Raw genomic sequence first — 21,769 nt, 5'->3', positions numbered from 1 at the left:
AATTATATGAGTGTCTGTCTACATGTCTTTTCAAAGCATAAATTGAATCAAGACGCTCACATAGAAATATTGAAACACACAGTTACAGCTATTTCTGTGTTCTCTTATAAAATTATTAATTTTTTCTGAGATTATTGTTTGTTAGACCAGTCACTATGCCAAACCCAGGTTGATAACGATAGACAGGTCACATGACAGCATTGATCCAGGTGTAGGGACCAATAGTGCCAAACATTCACACCTACATACCAATATTTTAGTATACAAAGTGTCAATGTTAATTGTTTGAAGTGATATTTATTCTCTTATAGTCAGTATAGATTTTAAGTGCGCACTTATGATATACTGATAACTTAAAGTTAATTTACCTAATGCTTTCTAAAACCTATTGCATATTGCAATAAAATATAACACAGAAAGCACAAAGGTCCAGTGTTTGCTTACTGAACAAAAACAAAGGTGTTGGAATTACCATGGCTTTGAGTCAGGCCGTGGAACTGTATTAAGCTAGATGAATGACCACACTGAGACCCTGTGCTTAGTTGTGCAAGGTGCGCTTTGAGAAATGCTATGGCTTGTGAAGATCAGAATGTAACTACAGGAAAATAATCGGATGGTGGGATCTGGCAACAGATGTGCTATAAACAGACTCCACCGGTTTATTGTTACATAATTTCTGGCAGATTGCTAAAGGAAGATGATATTAATGTAACAATGCTCGCCTGAAGCCGCCAAACCAACAATACGACCACCAGCTGTTACATCGCAAAGGGGACCACCTCAGACCATCCACGGTCGTCCCTGGTTTTTCAAAGACATCAAAAAGCCGACGATGACCCTCCTCCCCATGACGTCAGGACTCCATACCACGCCCTCTCGGCCCAGATCAGGAAGTGAATCTGTGGGAATAGAAAAACGCTCCCTAGAATGACATAGAAGCGGGTGAGGTGGGGAGAAGGAGACCGTGGCACTAACCGAGGACTCGACACCTATTTGCATTCATCCAGGTGTAAAACGACGTTATCTCGGGAAGGCACAGAGAACCGGAGAAAATGCTCATTAAAGAATTGTAAGTGCAGCTGTTATATTATTGATCTCATTGTGATGGCAGCATCCTCCGTCCGTGCGCGCAGCGCGGGTACCACGACCCCATCCCACCGCCAGAGGCCATGGCGACATTGTAAACTTGACTTTATGTCAGTTCATGTTCATCAAAGCCCTTGGTCGTAATTATATTTGATGCATTTAATAAAACAACGCTTCAATATTAATCATTATAGCAATTTTTTAAATGGGCCCACAATGCAATTTCTTTGCGTTTAAAAACGCGTCTGGGTAATTTTGGATGGTGCAATTATAATGTTTTCTCGGGTTATTTCTTTGTTTTATTAGTTAAACGCGTATTTGTTATAACTGGATTTCTAGCAGCGATCAAATGAGTTTATTTGTCTCTTCGTGGTGTTATTGATACTGGTGAAGGTGAAACGGACCGACTCCAGCACACCGCGTTCGGATATTAAATGGCGCCCGCGTACACTTTAAGATCCAGTTCATTTATTAATTACGTTCACATTTTAAACAAACCGGCCGCTTTTCGCGACCACCCGATCTGTTCACCTTGCGCGTGTAATTCGAGCATCTGTTTCATTGAACCGGACTAACTATAACTTGATCATATACTCCAAACCTCCCCTGTCCTTTCCCTCTGAAATATTAATAACCTTTCGCTACACACCAGCAAAAAGGTCATTGCTGAAAACATCTGAGGCTTTCTACCATCTCAATAAACATCATAGATATTTCCTCTGACAGAACTTAATGTGATTTTGCACTTAAGCACACAATAGCCTAGTGCGCGCAGTGTTTCTTATATAATATCTGCCCTGTAAATGCATCTTGGTAATGAATGCCCACGCAAACAATGCCCGCGAGTTTCCCGAGTGACTCGGAGAGAGGCGCGATGAATCGCGACGCTCGCAGCAAGGACGCGCCGCCAACGCATCATCACGTGCGTATCCGCGCATCGTCACGGGCATCTCTCTGACGTCCTTTTCAACGACGTCATGCCGGTTTTGAGGGACAGTGGACACCGAAAACGAGTTGCCGTTTCTGAACCTCAGTTAAATATTTTTAGAAGATTTCTGCATTATTTTATAGTGTATGCAGCCTATTGTTTTTTAAATTGTATTGTGTGCATGCTTTTAAAGGATGGAAAACAGTATTACATAATCGGTTTATCAGCAAACAATTTCCACGACTCATCTAGTCTTTTAAGATGCTTGTACGCGCAGCGAGGTCCCTCGGGGATGCTGTCCATGGCACTTGGTGTTTTTAGTAATTGACTGACTAAAAATGACCTTTAACACTGAAAATACCCCCAGGTGAAGAATTAGACCTTTCTAAGTCAAGCTGATGTTTGAGATCAAGTGTATTCAATGCAGAATTCAATGCTGTATTGTTAAATTACTTAATTTCTATGCAAGGAAAGCTTTGCGTTTTACCAAAAAGATTTGTGTTTCTTAACACTTATCTGTAGTGAAGAAGTCATGGGTTTGATTCTGATGGAACATACACTGATTAAAAGAAATTAATCAGTTTCTTAAAGTTTCTTAAATGCAAATAGTAGGTCATTTTGGATAAAAGGGCTCATCAAATGCGTAAATGTTTATGTAATACTTTTAAGGTTTTCAGTATGCTACTAGTTGACATGAAATACATTTTTTAAGTGGCCTGCGCTGCTGCGTATTATGCTCAATGTAAAACTATTTTAAACATAATTTATTTTGAAATTATTATACATGTGTCTTTTATGATCTTTTATTGAGACACCATGTCGTCTCAACATAAAGAGCTATTTAAAATTTAAAAAATCATACAGTGTAACGTCTCCCTTAATGATTCAAATATATTTAACCAAAAATGTCATTGTCCCACTATGCATTAACTAAAAAAGTATGTCATTATTTTTCCAAGCTGATTATGATTGAAAAGAATCTGTCCATTTGAGCTAAAGCATTGACCTCTTGTTCTCAGGTCTTACTCAGTGTACTGACACTTTCCTGTGACCCAGTTCACCTCCAGACACAGACAAAACATCTCCTGAGTCCAGAACTCTAGTTGACCCTATTCCAGCACCTTATATCCCAAAAAATCTTTACTAGTAGTCCTCCCTGTCCTGATGTAACATGTTACTTTACATCTGACCTTAGTAAACCTCAATATGAGAGCATTGTGTTCATTTCTAAATGCTTGTTTGTTTAGTATATTTAATAAAGGGAAGCTGAAGCTGACCTTTGCTGTGTATTAAATTTCAGAATCCGTTTGTAAACTAGTTTGTCTTGTTACCGAAACAATAAGTAAAGTCTGTCAGATACAAAGAAATGCCATGCGGTCAGCAGCATTTATAATGCAGAAAATAGCCTGGGTGTCATGGAGGCAGAGTAGATGAGACGCTAAATCCACAGCGGTGACCGATAGTCCCGGTTCAGGACACAAACAGCGCTCTGGAGGGCAAGGTGACTATAGCATGTGATATATGCTGAAGCGACCCACAGAGTGTATAGTGCGTTTGATATGGCACATAGCATCAGTGTTCAGGACTGAAGTTTGTTCAACAGAATGCAAAAGCAGACACTGAGTTGTTATCCAAATTCTCTGTAACATTTTACTAAATACTTAAACTTAAAATATAAACTTCATAAAGTTTGGGTTCATTTATTGAAAAGCACAAATGAGATCTCTTAAATATCTCAGTTGTTTCTCCATAGAGAAAAGTAATAGAAAGCAAATGGTGCCCTAAATTTTGTCTTTAGAAAAGGCTCCAGTAATCTCACACGAGGTCTCGTGCCTCACACTGCACGGCTTTTTCCAAGATCCCAAAGCCTGAAATCAAAAGTCATGTCTCACACCAAATTATCCACATTATGTTATAGATTCATATTCTTACGTGAAACCTAAGTGAAATCTTGATAGAGTTTCCCAATCTACTGTATAAGAGTACATTAAAACTTTCCTCTGCACATTAAAGATAATTCAAATCGGGTCATTGGAGAACTTCCAGTGCATCCCGTCACATGCAAGGACAATTGTGAAGTGCACTGGTGACTTACGACAGATGATTAGAGCGCTTAACTGGAATGGAGAGAGGCAGCGGTGTTGACTTACTCCTGAGAAGTATATTGATTATATATGCAGGCTGCAGAGCGCATGGTACTTCGCCAGCTTGCATTTAGAAACAGTATATTGGAGATGCTCCTGACAAGGAACAGCTTTATAGGTTTGCTACTATGAGTGGATTCATTACATTATATTGTACTTTAGACCACATTTGTTGACGAAACAAAGCCAAGCAGATCTTAATACAGACTAAAAATTGTGTTAGTTTTTGCATTATTGTTTAAAGGCTTGAAATGTAATCAAATTAAATTGTTAAGGTTTTTGGATTTTATGAGATGTTGTGAAATGATTGTGGAGGGACATCATCTTAAAAAAAATCATATTTTATTTTATTTTATTTTAGACCACAAACTAACCATCTACTATGGACTATTTACTAACATCATGTTATTTTAAACCTTTAGGACTTTCTTCTTCAGAACACAAAAGAAGATATTTTGACATCGAACAGAAACATCGAACCCCTTTGACTTCCATTGTGTGGACACAAAACCACTGAGACATTTCTTAGAATATCTTCCTTTGTGTTCATCAGAAGAAAGACTCATATACAGGTTTTAAATGACATGAGGGTGAATAAATGATGACATAATTTTCATTTTTGGGTGAACTATCAATTCCAGCGATCACGAGTTTATTTTATTATAAATTGTCAGCATGTAGAAATCTATGCATATGCAGCACCACATGGCCAAAATGGTGACTAAGTAAAAGCATTTTATTAATTTTTTGCATAATGATACTTATCATTCTTGTGAGTAGAGCAGCTCTAAAATAATTTCTTGTTTTCTCTTTTGCAGTCGAGTGATCCTACCGATTTCTGTGGAGGAGGTAAGTGCGAACTAAGTGTTTGTGTACTGCATGTTATGATTTCTAGTAATGACAGTGATTTCAAACTTTGTTTCCGTATGCATGCGCGTGGTGCCAGTCATCGATTTACATTTGTTGAGTGTGGATGACTCAATTTGACAGCAGTCACGACACCAGTGTTGTGATTCTCTCCGTGTGCGCCGAGCCACAGATCTGTAATGCCGAAACGGACGCCTCTATGCCACTCAGTCAGTTATGAGTCAGTTATCGCAGCAAGAGGATGAATATTTCTTCTCTCATGCTGTCTAATCCCAATATGGACCATGCAAATCACTAATGCATCACTCCTCTGGGGGTCTGCCAGTATTAATAGCTTTTGCTTTTAGCCAAGTCAGCAATTCCTACTTTATCGTCCATTCTCTCTCATCTTTTCTCTGTCCTATTCAGAATGAGCTTTCCCTGTTAACTCTGTTTTGCAGTCTCCTCATTTCCCATGAACAGCGATCCGATCCTGAATTCGCAATGAGTCACCTGATACCACCTGTTTTTGTCTCTCTCTCTCTCGCTCGCTTTCCTTAGAGTCTAGGCTGTTTATTCTTGCTTCTGTCTTCCACAAAAACTGTGGATTATTTTATTGATTATTTATAGTTTAAAAGTCCAGGGTGTAATCTGTTTGGAGGATCTATTGACAGACATGCAATATAACATACATAACTATGTCTTCAGAAGTGTATTAAGACCTTACATAATGAAGCGTTATGTTTTTATTACCTTAGAATGAGCTATTTCTTATCTATAAAACCGCGGGTCCCCTTACATGGAATTCACCATGTTTTTCTACAGTAGCTCTAAAAGGACGAACTGCACTACAGAGCGCGATTTGTAAATATGTTATCTCCTTCGGCAAAGAAGCAAAAACACAACAACATCTTAGTCCTGTGTCAGCCACCATAGTGTTTTGAAAGAGAAGGAGTGGACTAAGTAGTTGGTTGCAATTTGCAACCTCACCACTAGATGCTGCTAATTTTCATACAGTGGACCTTTAATATGAGAATTCTAATCTAAGAAAAATGTTTTACTATTGCGTTTGGTGTGGGTAAACAGAGGCGAGCCTGAAACTCCATATATATATGTCACAAAAAGATGCTCAGACTTATTAATAATAAATGTAAGTACATAGGAGTGACAAGGTATCGCATGCTTGAAAGGTGATTGTTGAGTGTCTCATGTACTGTACATCAGACGGAAAACAAGATCTCCCCAAATCGTAAAGAAAACATACATCACAAGAGCATAATATCTGTGAAGTCTTTCAAAGATTAGTGGCAATATCGATCAGACCGTTATAAAATAAACTGCAGCGGTCCAGGAACATGGAGTTCAAACAAGGCCCCTGACTACCAGTGTGATCTGGTGAAAAAATGACAAATGGAGTCAATATTCTTCCAATTATAGTTTAGATCTCATAATAATCCTGATTCTGTTTCTAGACTACCTGACTCTTCCAGCTGTTTGTGTCATACCATCATGTTCACGTAATCTCCCGGTTGTATCTGTGGTCCTGTTACTGTACAGTTGAATCAGGCCTCTCAAACCCTCTCTCTGGGCTGGATTATGCAAATTCAACGTCTGCTTCTTCCAGCTCCTGAGGCCTCCGTTTCCATCTGCACTGGTTTTTACATACCTCAGCATATCCTGCGAAACAGGACAGTCAGCCAAGTTGCATTTGGATATGATTAAATCTGTTCTGCCCGATGAAGTTTGGTTAAATAAATTTGAGCATATGTCCTTCCTGTCAGATGAAGGTTTCCTTTTTGGCATCCAGAAGATTTTTGCACATTTACCCCCCTCCCAAAAAGTGTATCAAATTTTATTTGGAGTTGCATGAGCTCTGAGCTTGGTTAACAATTCTCATGTTCATTATCGAGCTGTTTGTTTTCAGTTGGAGAAAATAATCCTTTTGATAAATGCTGTCATTAGAGTAGGCGGAGCTAGGGGAGCTATCAATTGTTTTGAGACTATATCCTTCTCATGTCTACTGAAACTGTAGCCTAAATTAAGAACTTTTTTTTAGGTCATTTTAATATACTGACACTTTCATGTAAACATTGCATAATAACCTGTGAAAATAAATTGTAAGATATAAATGAGACATTTTTGTTGCATAATTGCAATAATAGTCATATTGCCGACTAAGTCGCATATAGTTGTTATAGTTTTGGTTTTATTAATATTTTACATTAGCTTTTATTTTTAGATTCATAGTTTTTATAGTAATTTTTGTTAGAGTTTTAGCAATTTTGGTGTATATGCTTTTCTCATTTTATAAGTTATTAGATTTTTTATGTTGCTGTATAGACGGTTTCAAAGTGACAGCATAAACGAACGTTACATTCGCGGACTGCCCTTAACTCAATAATAGATTTCACATTCACAAATAATAGATGGTCTGTAGATTATTTCTGATAACACGCAAAAGAATCCGAGAAGAACCGGTAGATGGCTAAACTTGTCTCTCCAACACTTTAATTTAGACTGCGAAACCAAGCTCAACCGCTAGATGTCAACGTACCATACCCCTGATAGCACACATACATCTGGTTAACGTCTATTTGACGTCTGCGTTTACATCTGCAAGACATCTACAATATATCGTTTGCTCATCTGCAATACGTCTCGGAGATGTCTGCTGTCAGACGTCATATAGACATCTAGAAGATGTCTGTAAGATGTTTATGATTTAGAATGGATGTACAACAGCTCTTTCTAAGATGTTTAGCAGATGCTTTTAAGCAGCAGATCTCCAGATCTTTAGCAGACGTATTACAGACGTTCAGACGTCTCCGAGACGTATTGCAGATGAGCAAACTATGTATTTAAGATGTCTTGCAGATGTAAATGCAGATGTCAAATAGACGTAAACCAGATGGATTGTGCTATCTGGGAGTTTCTTAAAATGCGTCAGAACTACAGGACCCATTCAACACATTTTTTATTGAATAAAATGAACATACAACAAAATTCAACAAATCGTTTATTTAATACAATTATTATACAATAAAAACAATAGAATATATGAACATAAATTCAATGAAATATAAATAGTTATATTATTAGACACTAGCCAAACACAGACCGGAAGTTAGCTGCAGTCCCGGCATGCGCGTCCGATGAAATGGTCTATATAAGATTAATTCATTTTTATTTTAGTTTTTATTCATTTTAGTGCTTTAAACATATTTATTTTTGAGGCAACATTTACATTTTTCATTTAGTATAAGTTTTTCCAATAATTTTTAGGTCAATATTTAATTTGATTTCAATGAACTGAAACGTTTTCAAAATTTTAATTTTAGTAAACTAAAATAACCTTGCTAAGTCGATCTCCCTGTGTTTATTAAAAAAAAATTAAGACATGAAAACAACTAAATAAATATAAGGTTACTGATCATATATGACTTTGAATGTAAACAAATAAGGCCAAATATTCAACTTGTCCTGAATGTTGAGATCAGATGAGCTCGTATAAATTAAAGCTCTGATCCCTCATCTGATTCCAGGAGCCTAAAGACGTTTTATTTGGCTGATGTTGTTTAAAGCGAGAGGGCAAAGTGCTATTCTTGAAGTTCATTCATTCGATGGGGAATTATGGATTAAGAAAGCTTACTTGCTTAAGGGGGGCAGCTGCGCAGTCAATGGCCGCCTGTGACACTCCCTCATATACTTTCACTTCCTGTCTTCATATGAGATATCTGTCATTCTCAGTCAATGACACACTAAAAGTCTATGTCGAGTGTTTAGTTTGACCATCACTGTCAGTGAACTACAATCAGGCCTGCACATGCTGTTCATTCATAAAGATTACGCTTTTATTTTCAATGTCAGTTTAAATATAGATCGATGTAACACGCATGTACAAAAAATAGCACATCCGCTGCGGACGAATCGGATGATGCGTGTGCGTGTGATTTGCAGAGGGTGCTGCAAAGTGACGCATGCTCCTGCTGGCCTCTGATTGGCTGAGAGGAAAGCCAAAGCCTCTGATTGGTGAAAGAATGATGACACTGCATGTAGAAGCAGAGACACACATACAAACACACCACACTCCACAAGAAGCATAAAGCCGACTGCTATCTTTCTGTCTGTCACTTATTCTCTTTCGTCCTTCTTTCTTGTTCTCTCTCAAACTGGTCATTTCTCTCTTTTTATCCGGTCTGTCTCACACATTCTCATGTGTGAAGAACACTGTGTTTAGGGATTGATAACCACATTTACAGTCAGAGTTGTTTCTAGGTAGGATTCATGGTGGTGCCTTGAACTTCTGGAATTGTGCTGTGCTGCCTCAGCTCAGACTCAAAAGTGCTGACACTAAACACAGCAAATCACTTTGTTTAACTCGCTTTACCTCACACTGGATTCTTTTACACTGAACAATACCTGCAGGATCTCTCTCTTTCCATTTAATGTCAGTGTGTTTTGTCAGCATGATAAAAACTGCACACTTTTATTGTGCAAAAATATTGTGCAAAATAAATCCGTGAAAAATAGGAATAGCATGTGGACAATTCCATGCAAATGTCAACCTTACGATAAAAAAAGTTTTTACCCAAGTTTTTCACCATACTATAGGTCAGATGTCAATATTTGGTGAATTTAACACCCCCAATTTTTTTTAACCCCCCTTTTTTAAGAATAGTTTATCATAGTCTGGTATCATAGTCAGGATTGTCACATCCAAAATGGTCCATATTTCTTATAAATGGGCACATGAAAATTGAAATAAAATTATATATTTTTTTGGTCTGTAGAGAAGTATACCTTCTCCATGTGTTGGGTATCATTGCTTCTGTATTGTGCATTTTAATTCACAGAAATCCTACAAAGTATGTTGTCTCTCAAATCCTGTACTCTTTTTATTGTCACATCCATAACGCATGATTTTTTCTCTTTTAAAATAGAAAACTCGTGCTTAGACTGATATTTTACTGATGTCTGGACTCTATCATCAGGGCTTTAGTAAAATGGTTCAATATATTGGTACTAAATACATTCTCTGAAAATGTATATTTCAAGTTTTGACTAATAATGTCACATTCATAATGCTTGAATTGCCCATGTGAAAATGGAGTAGACAAGTGGCATACAATAATACTTAAAGGAATAAATTAGCTAAATTGTGCATTTCCTAACGTACAGTATAGTCAAATATTCGCAAATATTGGTTTGCCTGTGTAGTTCTCTGTAAGTGTTTGTGCATTTATGTTCTAACTAAATTCTTCACAGGATTAGAGGTGATTATGATATGAAGGGGGTCTTTGTTTTTGAACTCTCTGGGTTTATTCAGCATAGAATAACAAATGGAGCCATGCTGAAAACAAAAACAGCTTAAAGTAGCCTACTTCTTTTTGGTCTCAACTGGTTTCAGCTGGTACCGGCCGAGCTAACTAAACATCTCTTAATTCAACAAAGACTTGGCTACTAGTTAACCAGGAGCTGTTATACTGTAAATGAATGTATAACTTGACATCTCAGAAATGTCTATTTGATTTGAGCATTTACATCTGCAAGATGTATTTTTTTGAATGTTTGCTCATGTGCAAATACGTCTCTTAGACGTTTCCTGTCAGACGTCATATAGACGTTTAGAAGATGTCTGTAAGATGTTTATGATTCAGAATGTATGTAAAACTGCTTTGTCTAAGACGTTTATCAGATCTCCAGATCTTTATCAGACATCTTTCACTGAATATACATGTGTGTCTCACAGTATCAGGTAGGGCAGCTGTACTCAGTAGCAGAAGCCAGTAAGAAAGAGACGGGAGGAGGAGAAGGTGTGGAGGTGTTGAAGAACGAACCCTATGAGAAGGATGGAGAGAAGGGACAGTACACACACAAAATCTACCACCTGCAGAGGTAATCACACTTACACACGCCCACAAATGTATAACAATAGAATGTGTCATGGGTACAGGACACCCAGAAATGATAATTCGGTCATTTTTAATCCATGTTGTTCTTAATCTTTACTCCATAAATGAACATATCCTGTTCTTTTTCATTTAGTGAAAGTGAATGGGGACTGACAATGTCAAAATCTAAAAATGAAAAAAAAAAACACACAATGGAAGAACATAAAAAGTTGTTCAAATGAGTCATGTAATATATAACAACAGATAAGCATAAAGCTAAGATATTGTGTCGTTTTAGAAGATGTGGAAAGTGAGTCGAATTGACCTTTTCTTTTGCATTTGTCCCCATCCACTTCTGTTGAATAGAAAAAGAACATCATAAATTACATTAAAGTTAATTAAATGAAGAAAACAATAAAGGTTGGATGAGTAAAAGCTTACAGAATTTTCATTTTTGTGTAAACTGAAAAAACAATATTCCATGCTTCCCCTTTAAGATTATGGCATGTTTTCAGTCCCATAGTCTCCATCTCATTCCTCTTTTTGCTTCTTCAGTAAAGTCCCCTCATTTGTGCGGATGCTTGCACCGGCGTCAGCACTCAACATTCACGAGAAAGCTTGGAACGCCTACCCATACTGTCGCACAGGTAACAAACGCACGTGTATTCTCTCACGTACAGTACATGAAAGACGGGCTTGTAATGTTGTGGTTTAACTTCTGCTCGTGACTTGTTTGCTGTGTTTCTGGTTGCTCTCTTATTAGGGCCCGAGCACGGAGGAGCAAGCCACCGGCTTGCACCGAAGTGCAGAGCCCTATTGTTTCTGTGTTCTTCTCCCTCTTTGATCGCTAATTTGAAGGCCTAAACATGCTCAAAAACTCACAATAACTTGCACACGCATCAGACGTGGCGAAAATTTACGTCTGATAGGGGTTTTTCAAAATTAGGCATGGCAAAATGGCCCGCTAGCGCCACCTAGATCTGCCCAGGCCGCTACGCAAAACGTACATGCACCAAATTTGGTGGACTCATAGAACACCCCGAATCATTTATAAAAGTCTCTTGGAGCATATCTCTAAACCCAACAGGAAGTCCGTTATTTTTAATTTCAGTGCAATTTTGTAAATTTTTGCAATCTGCAGGTGTCGTACTTTAACAAACTCCTCCTAGAGTTTTAATCCGATCAACATCATTTTCATGTCATTCTCATTTTAAGGCCTTTGCAAGCTAAATTGCGGAGATCCTGACTTTTCGTGGGGGAACGTGACCCTGGCGGCCATCCAAAGTTTGGCGTTTCGCCATGAACAGGAAGTTGTTGTAACTCAGGCATACAATGTCCAACAGGCCCCAGACTTCACCCATTTGCTAAAAGTCCTGTTCTGAAGACATCTACATGGTAATATTCAGATACAGTTATAGCGCCACCTGCAGGAAACAGGAAGTGGCATGTTTTAAACTGTGATTAACTCATAGAGATTCAAACAATTCAGCATCATATTTGGCAAGTATGATCTTTCACACCTTTGTGATGATACATTGCAAGTTCCTGACTTTTCGTTGAGGGGCGTGTCCGTGGCGGCCTGACAAAGTTTGATGTTTCGCCATGAAACAGGAAGCTATAGTAACTCAGGCACACAATGTCTGACCAGCCTCATATTTCACATGTTTGATAATAGTCCTGTCCTGAACACATATCCATGTCAGTGTTCATTTATAGCAATAGCGCCACCAGCTGGCAAAAGGGAATGTGACACATTTAAATATATAACAAATCCTACTATAATTCGAATGCATAGATTTTATCGCCTACCATTTACTGTTTTCCTTATGCAACTTTTCGTTGAGGGGCGTGTCCGTGGCGGCCTGACAAAGTTTGATGTTTCGCCAACGATTACACATATTCATGCCAGTGTTCACTCATAGCAATAGCGCCACCAGCTGGCAAAAGGGAATGTGACGTAAATATATTAAAGTCGTTATATAATATAACTTCCTAGACCTTTGTGACGATACACTGCATCTTCCTGACTTTTCGTTGAGGGGCGTGTCAAAGTTTGATGTTTCGCCATGAAACAGGAAGCTATAGTAACTCAGGCACACAATGTCTGACCGGCCTCACACTTCACACATTTGATAAAAGTCCTGGCCTGAACACACATCCATGTCAGTGTTCACTTATAGCAATAGCGCCACCAGCTGGCAAAAGGAAATGTGACGCGTTTAAATAAATAACAAATCCTACTATAATTCGCCTGCCTTAATTTTATCGCCTACCATTCGCTGTTTTCCTTATGCAATCGGATTGCGGTGGCACTTTCCGCGAGGGCCCGATCATCGCTGCTCGCAGCTTTAATTATAATTATTGCTTTACTGTATCTGTTTCTACTTCTATCGTTCTCTCTCTGTCACTGCGTTTGTGGGTGCTGAATAATTCACTGTTTGAGTCGAGCAGGAGTGGAGTTACAGCACAGGAAACTCAGATTATACCAGCACTTTGATATTTATTCTCACAGTCCCATAGATGGACGATTTCTAATTTGCTAAAGTGTGTTTTACTAAGATATTTATAGCTGCTATGCGGTGCCTAAAACATGTAAAATATGGATTTAATAAAAGTGTCTTCCTTCAAAACATCAAGCTGATATACAGTAGCATTGTAGTATTATATCAGGGTTGTTCCATTATAGTTACCGAAAGTCCAAAGTTTGTAAATTTCCAGCAGAGATCTTCAAAATCAGTCAATATAGTCAATATATTGGCTATAAAACAGATATATTTTTTTAGTTCACACATTACACCTTGTAACAATTAAGTAGTAGGCCTATTAAAATCCTAAATAAATGAAATTTAAATAAATTAAAATCCTGCTACAGCTGTCCATTATTAACTTGAAAACAACAACAACCAAAGCCTTTAAGCTATTTAAAAATATGCCAAAATGTTCCACACAAACGTTTAGTTGCAGCAGGAAATGTCAAGACAGTTCAGACACAATTGATCATAAATAAATCTGGATGTTTTTTAAACTGATATTTTTGTGTAGTATCTAATTTATATTATCTCTCTTTTTCATGCCGGTGTCATATCACCCTTCAGTAATCACGGTAAGTATTCACTCTTCACAAGTAGAACTCACCTATAAACATGTAGATTTACATCACAAGAACACACAAACACAGACACACACACTGTTTGATTGTAACGGGAGACAGTAACACCCGCAGTGAAAGAAGAGAGGACAAATATGTGTCAGTCGACTGGTTATTGCCGTTTATCAGTTTGTCTGATTGACATTTGTGTTTTAGAACGAGTATATGAAAGAAAACTTCCTCATCAAGATTGAGACGTGGCATAAGCCTGATATGGGACAGCAGGACAATGTAAGTGATATCATCATTTTGTAGCTGTTTTTAGTAGGTCAAAATCATCATTTACATTTGTCAGACACTTTTATGTGAATTTTTAAAAGTCCAATTTTTTGGAGGCTCTATTGACAAAAATGCAATATAATACACATACCTATGTCTTCAGAGGTGTATTAAGACCTTACATAATGAAGCGTTATGTTTTTATTATCTTAGAATGAGCTATTTCTTATCTATAAAACCGCGGGTCCCCTTATATGGAATTCACCATGTTGTTTCTACAGTAGCTCTAAATGGACAAGCTGCTCTACAGAACGCGTTTCATAAATACGTTATCTCCTTCGGCAAATAAGCAAAAAGGTGACCACATCTTAGCCCTGCGTCAGCCACCGTAGTGCTTCGAAAGGGAAGGGGAGGGGTGGAGTGAGCCATTGATTGCAATTTGCAACCTCGCCACTAGAAGCCGCTAAATTTTATACACCGGACCCTTAAGCGACTTAAAGTGATATGTTTTTATCATTGTGTATTGCCCAAAATTCAAACCCATGTGCTGCTAATGCAATGCTCTACCAATAAACTACAGAAATCTAATTTAAACTTGGAAAATACCAGAATGGTTAAATATTTAAAATACAAAATTATACAATATTAATGAGAAATGTTTTCTAGGTCACTCATAAAATGTGAAAAGAAGACTTTTTGTTTTTCAAATCTTTCAAATCATGTTGGAATAATATGAATCATCAGCAAATTAAAAGCATTTTAACTAGTGTTCTATTGACCCCTTTTAGATCCTTACATTTTACACCCCTCACCTATTTACTATTTCATTCATGTTGTTTAATATGTACAGGTTCATGGTTTAGACCCAGACACCTGGAAAAAGGTGGATGTTGTGTACATAGACATTGCAGACCGGAGTCAGGTAGAGCTAAAGGTGAGAAGTTCAACACGCTTCACGGGAATCACAACTCACCTCCTATATTTAGACGTTTAAAGGTTTTTTGGTTACCATGGAAACCATGTGTGATTCTGATAAGAGTTCTCTCTTTGTAGGACTATAAACCAGAAGAAGACCCTACTAAGATCAAGTCTGTAAAGACTGGGAGGGGGCCGCTCGGACCTGATTGGAAGGTGGGAGGAAAACCCTTTACTTTAGAACATCTTCATTGGGCTCTGTGTATGAGTAGTACGCTTGAATTCCATCTGGAAAATATACAATATTGTGAGAAATATATCCAAGCGCTTAATAGATTTTGGATGTGTCTGTGTAGAAAGAGCTTCCTAAAAAGACAGACTGTCCACACATGTGTGCCTATAAACTGGTTACTGTTAAGTTCAAGTGGTGGGGCCTGCAAAACAAAGTGGAAAACTTCATTCAAAAGGTCAGTGTGTTTGAAACATCTATAGTGCCTTCATGAAAAAATATTTAAATTAATTTAAAATGTAGTAAATACTATAGCACCTTGCATTTTGACTCATTTAATCACGTAAACCCGGTTGCTGGTTTATGTTGTCGCATCATGGCATCGAAACATGCAACATCCTTCTTCCGAAATGAAGTTGTGCTTGATTTTTGTAACACATTTTCTCTATTTTATCAGCAAGAGAAGCGCTTGTTTACTAATTTCCACCGGCAGCTGTTCTGCTGGATTGATAAATGGATCGAGCTAAACATGGAGGACATCCGTAGAATGGAGGAGGAGACCAGGAAGGAGCTGGATGAGGTCTGACGGCACCCAGAACTTTATTTACACTCACAATGCTCAATACAAATCTTTCCTCATCTCTGTCATTCACTTGGATATATTTGATTTATATTTTATTAGCGTCTGACAATTATGTGTCAATGCTAATGGTGATTTAGAGCACTGGTTCTCAAACGTTTTCGTTGTAAGGCCCCTTTGTGTAGGGTGCATCACTTTGGGGCTCCCCAAATAAAGACTTATAATCTTAAACTTAGAATTTTAATTAAACCAAAAACATATTCAGTTATACAATGCTGGAACATCAATTATTTTGGTTGGTGGGCTTATTTTATTGATGTCTAATACATAAAATTTATGATAAATTTCTATATTTCATAAAATGCCACAAAATCTGTGGCCCCCCTGGATCCATCATCATCCCCCCAGTTTGAGAACCACTGATTTTGAGCATTGGTTCCCAAACATCTTTAAGCTATCTAACTATCTGCTTTTATTTACTTACTTTTTTGCCATTTTTCTATCATGAGAGTGAGATAATTATTATTTTTTAAATTAAGATAATTATTTTTTAAGAATGCCTTACCATGGCAATGGAAGCATCTGATAAAAAAAACGTATATTTACATATGTTTTTTTATTAAGAATGATTAGTGGAATGATTCATTGCATTTATATTTGCAAGGTTTTTGAACCACTGATATAGAGGACGACAGCTGATGGCTTATATAACTTGATTTATTGACCATTATTTATTCATTTTTTGCCAAATACCTAACAAAATAACTATCAGTGGGTAGTTTTGTGGGGTCTTTCTTAAAGAAGAACATACAGTTAAGCTTATCTGAGTCATTGCTTATGCTCGGGCATGTAAAGAGTGTCACCTTCTGACAGTATTTTCCCACCGCACAATCATGCACAATGCGTGAGATGAATGATTGAATTCAGCTCATTATGAGGTCCGAGCGCTGTGTGAACAAAAGGGGCAGCAGTGCAGAGCGGGTCAGAGTCTGCTGTTCTCAGGTGCCGCACGGGGACTGAATGATGTCATAACATGTTAGCATCACACCCAATATCCATAGACTTTTCCCTGGACCTCTCCCTCAGAGCTCTCTCAGACTCCCAAGCAATGTTTCAGCTTTGTTTAGTTTACATTTTCAATTATGCCTTCTTAATTTAAATGTTTTCATCGTAAATAATAATAGAAAGGATGACATGTTTACAGAGAGGGTCACATCTAAACATGGTAGTGGGGAGAGATGGAGATTACTGGGATTACTGTACATAATGCCTTGTGTACATGCACGCAACCCTTACAACTTTCACATTTGTCATTTTTGTGTATACAATTTAACAGTGATTAAATTGCTGTTATTTTTATGTTGAGTTGAATGCATTGGGCTAACTGATACAATCATTACAGATTTGATATTTTCCTGTGCTGTTTCAGATGAGAGTGAAAGATCCAGTGAAAGGGATGGTGGCTCTTGAAGACTGATGATACTCTGTGGTGCTGGATGCTGCCATTCATAATGGTAATTCACAAACTTTGGCGCCACCTAATGGCATTTATTTAGAAAATCAAGTGAGAGTTGAAAAATACTTCACAATTATAGCTTAAGAAGTTAAGCTAGGGAAAAGGGAAAATCTTGACGAAAATACATGTAGTCATTTTTAGCATATTTATTTCTACTATTTGATGAGACTGCCAAAATATTTTTTACACAAATGTGATTAAACCATGCAAAAGAACCATAATTATTTCCACTGGAATTGTTAAACCTACAGCCATAGAAAAAATTAGAAAACCATTTCAAAATTATTTTCAGTTTTTTTCTGAATTTATAGGTATATGGGTTTACGTAAAATGATCATTTTTGTTTTATTCTGTGAACTACTAACAATATTTCTCCCAAATTTCAAATAAAAATATTTTTTATTTGCAAAAAATGAAAACTGGAGAAACAGGTCAAAATAACAGAAAATATGCTCTGTATTTTTTTTCAGACCAAAATATTGCAAAGAAAACAAGTTCATATTTACTTTTAAGCAATACAACAGTAATATTTGTACATGTATTAAGGAAACGTTATTTTTGATCACATTTCATGTGTCTTGTCATGCTGTCAATCTTTCACATTGCTGTTGGATGACTTTATGTCACTCCTGAGGTTTGATTTTGTTGAAATTCAACAGACACTGGACTGGAATGGCCACAATACATCTAGAAATGTTGATTAAATAAAAAATTGCAATGGCCCCTAATTTTTTCCACGGCTGTATATGCAATGCAATGAGGTCATGTAACAACATTGTTTCATCGTTGTGTAAATAACTACTGTATCTGTATTCTAAGCATGATATTACTGAAATGACTGAAATGTCGATGATGAATCCTTCTGAAAACTACACTGTAAAAAATGTTAGCTGTAAATGTTCAATCAAATTGGCTTTAGTCATTTCAGTTATACATTGAAATAAAACATATGTTTAAAATGTTAAAATGTAAAATAGTAAGATGAAAAAATACCTTGTAAAGCCAGTTTGATGGCACTTAAAAAAAATAAGACAGTGTATGTGTTTTACAGTGTATGGTTATCATTTTTCTTATAAATCTTCAAAGGCCATAATAACTATAAGAAAAAAAGTTATGGTTTTGTTATAGTTAAAGTGTAGTGACCATGTTTTAAGCAAATCGATTACCATTTGAGTTTTACTACAAATTACCTAAAGTTACTATAGTTAAGGCATTGTTAATTTTTGTAAGGGCAATGCAACAGATTCTATTTAAAACTGAAACTACTTTTGACATATATATTATTATCTGTATATGTTTTCCTCATCTCTCTCTCTCTCTCATGTCCACTCTAACTATCTCTCTCAGATCAGACCTAAACTACTGGAGACCAGCAGCAGCATTCCCCCCTCAATCGAAGCAAAACACATATTTTTCACGTAAAGTGATTCATCCAGCCCTGTGTGACCTGTTCGTCCTGAGCATTCCTCCTTTCCAATGGAGCACATTGACTAATTCCACAGGCTGTTAAACCTGGTTAAAAGTTACGCCCAATATGCGAAGTCTCCCTATGTAAAGCAATACAGCCAGAGAAACTTTGTCAGATCATTACTCTAATGTCTGGCAAACAAATAGGTTTCACAATGTTGAGTTCTGTAAAGCAGACAACATTCGTGTGTACATATATTCAGAATATCTATTGGCAGTTGAGTTATTGTGACAGGTGTACAAACAGGGTTTTTAAGTGATTGTTCTTGAGTGTCTGTTTTTGCGGACCAAGTCGTTTATGTGTTTCGTTTTAATCTTGTAGTGATTTGTTTTTGTTGCTGTACGGTTTCATTTCATTCTACCTTTTTTATTTGTCGGGTCTTTTTAATCTATCAGCCTTTTAAGTGTGAATCTTTACTATGTGAATTCGGTGGTCCCTGACCTCTGTTACATGCATTATGAACTCATTTTGACTGAAAGCTGCTCGGTCATGTTAAAGCGGAGGTTCTCAACTCCATCAAACAGTATCAGACACATGTCTTTGAAATAAGCTGACGTTTAAAGTATTCATTGTTTGTTGATCAAGTATGTGTGCATCAGTATTAATGATGCAGGTCCTCTTTTGTGCTCCATCATTTCTGTTATGTGTGATAATGTGCTAGTTTGGTTAAAGTCAGTTTAGATTTTTTGTATTAAAAGACAGGTTTAGCCTTTTTTTAGGTTTTTGATTGGTTTACATCACGACCAGGCTCCGCCCCTTTACGCATTGGCTCGTTCACACGTTAAGGAACACCAAACCTTGTCGTCTTTCAGAAAACGTCTGTTTTTTGTGGCTGCCAGCACAGTGGTGCTCAATGAAGGCATTTTACACTGTTTGCATATTTTGAACCTAAAATAGCCTATCTTCCCATTTTAAAACCCGTCATGAGGATAAACAAAATATCTGTCCAGATATTAGCAATAATACCTCCCTTCCATTTCACCAACCCCTCAAAATACCAAACGTTGAGCGAGAATGTGACTTTAGGGTTATAAAGTCCACCCCTTCTCAGAATGTTGTGTCAATAGGACACAGATAGCCTATACTGTATACTCTCACTTCCAATTGTTTTAGTTGTATTAACATTAATTTTGTTGGAGGAACGACGAAATGGGTCGCGTGTGGATTTTTTCTCAGTCACGTGATGTGCGTATGGATGTGCGTGAGTGTTTCTCAGTAGTGTTTCTTCTTTTTCCGTGAGGGATATTCGACACGAATTCACAGAGACAGAGTTAAATTTACTCATGTTAATGCATGAGGTTAAATTGAAGTATTTGGAAGTAAATGCAGGTTCTGTGGTGTAGATCATTCTGTTACATTCTTCCTATCATTAACATCTTTCAGCAATACAGAACTGTGTTGGTCCTGAGTTTAATCGGTGATGTATGGATGTACTGTATGTATCGAATTGTATATAGTATATAAATAAATGTAGATGAACACATAAATATATATAATAAATATAAAACTTTATTCATATAGTTCAGACTTTCCTGCCAGTCTATTAGCACAGCCTCCCATCAACCCAGCCACAGTAATATAGCGGGTCAGTATTGGCTGGATGTTGTCTGTGGGTGACTTTATTTGTAAAAAAAGATGGTCTTTGGTTCATGAGATGTACCAGTAAATAATGGTTTAAGGAATTCTGCTGCCTCCTCTTGATAATAAACAACACTTAAAGTGAGATGTCAATGATGAACCCTCAGATATTTTCCGCCCATCACTGTCGCTAGTCCCGCCCTTAATTCTTGATCGCTCCTTTTTGGCAGGATGGTGTCTATGTTTTCATCCATTGATTGTTGTGGTATTTTTGCTGTGAGCTGTAGAAATATGTCACTTTTAAATTCCTTTCCAACATGACACTGTGAGCAAAGCCACGTTTATGATCTTTCAAAGCCCTTTTCAGGGTTCTGGTTTAGAGATGAGCTTATGCTCATATCTGAGATCGGTGGGAAATTCCTTTCTCCCAAAAAGAGATTTGGACACATGAAACTTGTCTTAAACCTTATGTTTAAGTGGCATCATCATCCACATAAACGGCTCAGTTTGTGTTACATTAGATCACGGTAAACAGGACTTTGTCATAAATATGTTGTTGTTAGATTTCACGATTTGTTGTCAGAATTAAAAATCCAATGATTCCAAAAATACGAAATAAATCTATTTATGAATTTATGATTTCCCTCACCCTTCTGTCATGTCATCTGTTTTTTATTTCTTTTAATGTGAATTTGTGCCTTTTGTCATCTTATCTTCCAATAAAAGTACATTGGAGATTTCTTTTTTCATTGGAGAAAAAGAAATAAACTTTTAAAAGTAGTGTTCTATTCTTTTTTTATGTTTGATTTTGTTTAAAAAGTACTTCCACTCACAAAACACCCAGAGACATATGCATATCGTCTCATATTGTGCATGTTGGGCAATCATAAGATGGGGGAGGGTGGTACACATACTCTTTCCTCAGTGAAACCTCCAATTTAATCAGGATTTAAACAGATGAAGCAGATTAAACTAAGCTTGTAAGGCTTGTGTGTTTGGTACAGACATTTCTGGTTTCAGTGGAAGAGCTTAGGGTCACCTGAGGGAAACGTTTCTCTTGACCTTACAAACCTTTTCGTCTGAAGGCATATAATAATAAAATAAAAACACCCAATAAGAGCCCAGCATAAATAGTAACTTCTTTAAATATGTTTAAAAAACAACCCACGGTGAGACCTCAAAAAAAAAAAAAATGGCAAGAGAAAGGTGTCTGTACTGAAA

At 37.1% G+C, this 21,769-nt stretch overlaps 1 protein-coding gene across 1 annotated transcript; it reads left to right on the top strand.

The window, feature by feature from the left end:
• Positions 1–887: 887 nt before the first annotated feature.
• On the top strand, positions 888–21,306 carry pitpnab (phosphatidylinositol transfer protein, alpha b). Its single transcript, XM_057320710.1, has 12 exons — positions 888–1,069; positions 4,977–5,007; positions 10,754–10,899; positions 11,451–11,542; positions 13,991–13,998; positions 14,200–14,274; positions 15,113–15,196; positions 15,316–15,393; positions 15,534–15,644; positions 15,864–15,986; positions 17,416–17,500; positions 18,850–21,306. The coding sequence occupies exons 1-11, from the start codon at positions 1,053–1,055 to the stop codon at positions 17,461–17,463; spliced, it is 813 nt and encodes a 270-aa protein (XP_057176693.1). The 5' UTR covers positions 888–1,052; the 3' UTR covers positions 17,464–17,500; positions 18,850–21,306.
• The last annotated feature ends 463 nt before the right edge of the window (positions 21,307–21,769 follow it).

This window comes from Triplophysa rosa, linkage group LG22 (genome assembly GCF_024868665.1).
Source record: "Triplophysa rosa linkage group LG22, Trosa_1v2, whole genome shotgun sequence".
Lineage (NCBI taxonomy): Eukaryota > Metazoa > Chordata > Actinopteri > Cypriniformes > Nemacheilidae > Triplophysa > Triplophysa rosa.
The sequence above is the reverse complement of the archived record's forward strand: the minus strand, read 5'-3'. Positions and strand labels throughout refer to the sequence as shown.

What these genes read in the sequence shown, in the direction of transcription:
- pitpnab (XM_057320710.1), top strand. An exon ending in AAAATCTACCACCTGCAGAG is followed by an intron (nt 10,900 to 11,450) that starts GTAATCACACTT and finishes TTGCTTCTTCAG; the next exon opens with TAAAGTCCCCTCATTTGTGC. An exon ending in GGAGTCAGGTAGAGCTAAAG is followed by an intron (nt 15,197 to 15,315) that starts GTGAGAAGTTCA and finishes CTCTCTTTGTAG; the next exon opens with GACTATAAACCAGAAGAAGA.